The sequence below is a fragment of the Myotis davidii genome, unplaced genomic scaffold, assembly GCF_000327345.1.
Source record: "Myotis davidii unplaced genomic scaffold, ASM32734v1 scaffold211, whole genome shotgun sequence".
Lineage (NCBI taxonomy): Eukaryota > Metazoa > Chordata > Mammalia > Chiroptera > Vespertilionidae > Myotis > Myotis davidii.
In genome coordinates, this window is record NW_006282523.1 from 410,791 (window position 1) to 411,002 (window position 212).

The 212-nt window shown below is 72.6% G+C and overlaps 1 protein-coding gene across 1 annotated transcript in view; it reads left to right on the forward strand.

Annotated features, from left to right (window-relative positions):
- RNF213 (ring finger protein 213) overlaps positions 1 to 212 on the forward strand; it is a 134,056-nt gene that overhangs the window by 129,006 nt on the left and 4,838 nt on the right. Inside the window, exon 62 of the mRNA XM_015559756.1 lies at positions 2 to 151. Within this exon, the coding sequence (XP_015415242.1) occupies positions 2 to 151 (150 nt within the window). The remainder of the gene's footprint in view (position 1; positions 152 to 212) is intronic.

Here is a 212-nt window from a genome sequence, read left to right on the forward strand (position 1 = left end):
ACGCCGACCTGGACCTGGACGCCGAGTTCGAGGTCATCCTGCCGCGGCGCCAGGGCCTGGGCCTCTGCGCCACCGCCCTGGTCAGCTACCTCATCGGCCTGCACAACGACATGGTCTACGCCGCGCAGAAGCTCTCGGAGGAGGAGCACAGGTGAGCGCGGGCCGCCCTGGGCCCCGGGAGGCGGCTCGGCCCTCGGGCTTCCTCCTCCTGG